Below are 3,519 nucleotides of genomic sequence, written 5' to 3' on the forward strand. Positions count from 1 at the left end.
GAGAAGATAATGCCCATTGTCTTTCAAAGTGACCTTCCCTAGGTCAACATCATTAGGGTCACTACACCTAGGCCTCTGCATCTTTAGCTGCAATGACAATGTTACTGGAATTGCAAACAATGCTGGGCTTCTGGCAGCCTCATGCTTATTTGTCTGTAGAGCATTATCAAGCTAGACCAAATCACAGAAGCCTCTCTCATACAACAGGAATAAACTTAGTAATCTCAAATTACTTTCAGCCATGGGACACCCACAGATGTGCCCTGACATTCAGTCTCTTCTGATTGTTCTCTCTTAATTGCAGAGAGTAGTGATCTGCCTCCACAATACCACCAAAGACAGCTTTCACAGGAGGACATCAAAGCAGACAGCCTAGTTGAATGCCACAACTCTATGGTTATGAAGGCCCTGTCTAAGCCTGACCCCCAATATGGGATCTGAATAAATGTAGTTCCAAGAGTACTTAAGTTATGTATCCTCTGTACTCCACGACAGGAAAGCAATACTCACCTTTCAAAGTGGAGCAACATCCCAGCATTTCATCCACAGTGATACCCATTTCCTTCCAGCTTGCTGTCACTTTCCTGTTAGGAGACAAATATGGATCTGATAAACACCCCACAGTAAGGGCCCCTTCCTTTACCAGCAGTGAGACTGAACCAGCATGCAGTGGGACTGTGTCTCCTGTGGATGAGAGGGACAAAGGGACACAGGCAGGCTGTAACACAATGGCAGGGAGGGAGGAAGGGGAAGGAGGAGATTCACCTCTGCCCTAGTGTGAGGAAACATCTTCTTGGACCTGACCTTGAAGGGGAGACAGATGAATGAGTATTTCTGTAGTACATCCATTAAGACTGTCCCATAGGGACTCTAATCCACTAGCAACTTTGGGTGGATTTTTGGAAACAAGGCTCCACTCTGAGAAAGATGCTATGGAAGGCCAGCCCTGGGACAGATCCCTTGTTAACTATGGTTCCTATGGTAAAAGCCTGTGGTAGATGGCTTACCTCCTCCTCTGCTGGACTTCTTGGCTGGGTAAGTGGACACACTGTCATCTGGACTTCTGCAGGGCTCCCACTTTGGCTGTCTCAGTCACAACAGGAAAATTCCTACCCAGTGTCTGAACCTGCAAAGAGGCTCATCACTTCAAAAGATAATGATGACATATGGAAGGCACAGTCTTAAGATCTTTGAAACATTCAATACAGAGTCTTGACTCTTATATCCCCTGGACCATCCATTTTCAAGTGGCTCCTCTCCTCTTCCTCTTTTTTGATCTTTGGTGTTTCTTCCCCCAAACCTTTGATCCCCTCTAATTCTTTCCTCCTTTAGCCAACTCATTCTGGCTGCCTCTGCAACCTCTGCTTCTCATGCTCTGCTGTATATCTTCAGCTAAACCATTTCCTGTTAATGGTGGTGGTGCTGTGGGACTGTTCCTTTGGAAACCATATTTGCTGATTTGCATATCTATAATTATCCTGTGATGGTTGCAGTGCACATTAGAAAATATTTGGATTAAGAAACACAGAAGTGCATCCTGGGCACCCCATGTCACTGCATGTGTGTACCTGCACTGCTCTCCACTTCCAGTGGTACCACTTCCTTCTGAGAAACATTGTGTCTTCGTGAGGCTGGCAGGCAGCAGCACAGTTGTCTCACCCACTTCCCAATTCTCTTCTTAACCCTTTTCCAGCCTTGAGATAGACTGCTGGCAGGTGGTGTAGTTATACCTTCAGGAGGGACAGCTTCAAAGGTGTTCTTGGATGTTGCCTGAAGGGAAGATCTCTGGATTTCATAAGTGGCAGATGTAGTCACACCCTGAGGAGCCTCCCCATACTTCTTTATAGAAGGCTTGGTCTTAGTGTATGTGCAATTCTTTAGGGTGTTCATTTCATGGGGTGCCTCCCAGGACAAATACTGTGCAGAAGAAATGCCCTCAGAGAATGTGCATCTTGAGGACAGTCCCTTCCAAATAAAGCTACCTACTGTCAAAGTGCTCATGAGGTGAGTAACCTCAGGAGAATACTTGGGGACTGGGTGGGGAGGGTTATCCCCCTTCTGCTGGAAGCACAGGGTGGTAGGCATGCTCAGGCTTCTGCTCCCCTTCTTCCATGATCTCTTCTCATCATGCATCAGGTGTTCATCCAGCAAGGCAAAGGTGTGAAGGGAAGGCTCACTCAGTCTCCTCTGAGGAGGAAGGGAAGTGAGAGCATCTACTGGTGACATGGCAACACAGGCCTGCATAGACTTCACAGCATAGTTAGTGTGGTCCTGGGCTGACTTGTGTTTTAAAATTAGGTATGTGGCCATGATGTTATTGAACTTTTTCTCACGTACACAATCTCTAATATCCTTGGGATCATAGCCCATGCCCCACATAGTCACTACAAGGCTGGGATTTGGGATGGTACTGTATGTCTCTGAGGATAGTGGGGGTTTCCAAAATTCTTCTCTGTCCTTGAACCACTGGTGCTGCCTAATATCACTTATCTTGGGTCTCTGCTCAGGCATCACAGTGAATAACTGCACAATGAGGTTTACAATGTTTTGAGAAACTGTGGAAGGAATGCAGTACTTGGGATTCAGCATCTCCTCCTTCATGTCTGAATAGGTCTTTGCTTTGAATGGGAAGCGCGCTGTCACCATTATATATAAAACCACTCCCATGCTCCAGATGTCCACCGCCCTTGCATCATACTCTGTGTCAGTGAATAGTTCTGGAGCACAATATTCAAGGGTGCCACAGAATCCCTTGGACCTCTGCCCAGAGGTGACTATGATGGCCAGGCCAAAGTCACACAGTTTGACGCTTCCTTTGCCATCCAACAGGATGTTATCTAGTTTGATGTCCCTGTGTGCAATGCCATTCTTATGGCAGTAGTGAACTGCACACACAATCTGAGTGAAGATGTGCTGGGCCTGCTCCTCCTGCAGACAGCCCACTTTCTCAATATGGCTCACCAGATCTCCCCGAGAAGCATGCTCCATCACCATATAGATGTGCTCTTCGGTGTTGATGATGTGGAACACCTTGATGATGTTTGGGTGGTCCAGCATCTTCACAATGTCGATTTCAGTTCTGTTGTTGTGGTCATTATTCTCCCCATTTTCCAGGATCTTGATGGCAACCTGCACCTCTGTGTGGAGGTGGCAGGCCAGCTTCACCTCAGCAAAGGTCCCTTTGCCGAGGGTCCTGAGTATGATATAATGATCTGTAAGGTTCTCCTCTTGAGAGGTGCTGGCCTTCAGGTCCAGCTGCATTGACACCTCCTCTCTGGTCTTGCTAGTATGTCTCTTGATGGTTTCCATGACAACACCAACTGAACTAAATCAGATTAAAACAATGAGAAATAGGTCTAGGGGAAGAGTTTATAGCTTTCGATTTCTACATGGAGAAGTGTCAGGGATGGGAAGCAACCCTACAATGAACTTCTGGGTCACAGAAAAATGAATAAACTAAACTCCAAAAATTTACCTTATAAATATTCTTAAGATTAGAACTGAACCTAAAAAAATGGA

General features: G+C 46.2%; 1 protein-coding gene across 1 annotated transcript; it reads right to left on the reverse strand.

Moving 5' to 3' along the window:
* Positions 1 to 510: 510 nt before the first annotated feature.
* LOC118575581 (sperm motility kinase X-like) lies at positions 511 to 3,309 on the reverse strand (the record flags this gene model as incomplete). The annotated part of the gene is made up of 2 exons (XM_036176065.1): positions 1,569 to 3,309; positions 511 to 684 (listed from the first exon to the last, which is right to left on the reverse strand). Coding segments are annotated over exons 1-2 (1,915 nt in total), but the record flags the coding sequence as incomplete, so codon positions are not given.
* Between the last annotated feature and the right edge of the window lie 210 nt (positions 3,310 to 3,519).

The sequence above is a fragment of the Onychomys torridus genome, unplaced genomic scaffold, assembly GCF_903995425.1.
Source record: "Onychomys torridus unplaced genomic scaffold, mOncTor1.1, whole genome shotgun sequence".
In the NCBI taxonomy this organism is placed as follows: domain Eukaryota; kingdom Metazoa; phylum Chordata; class Mammalia; order Rodentia; family Cricetidae; genus Onychomys; species Onychomys torridus.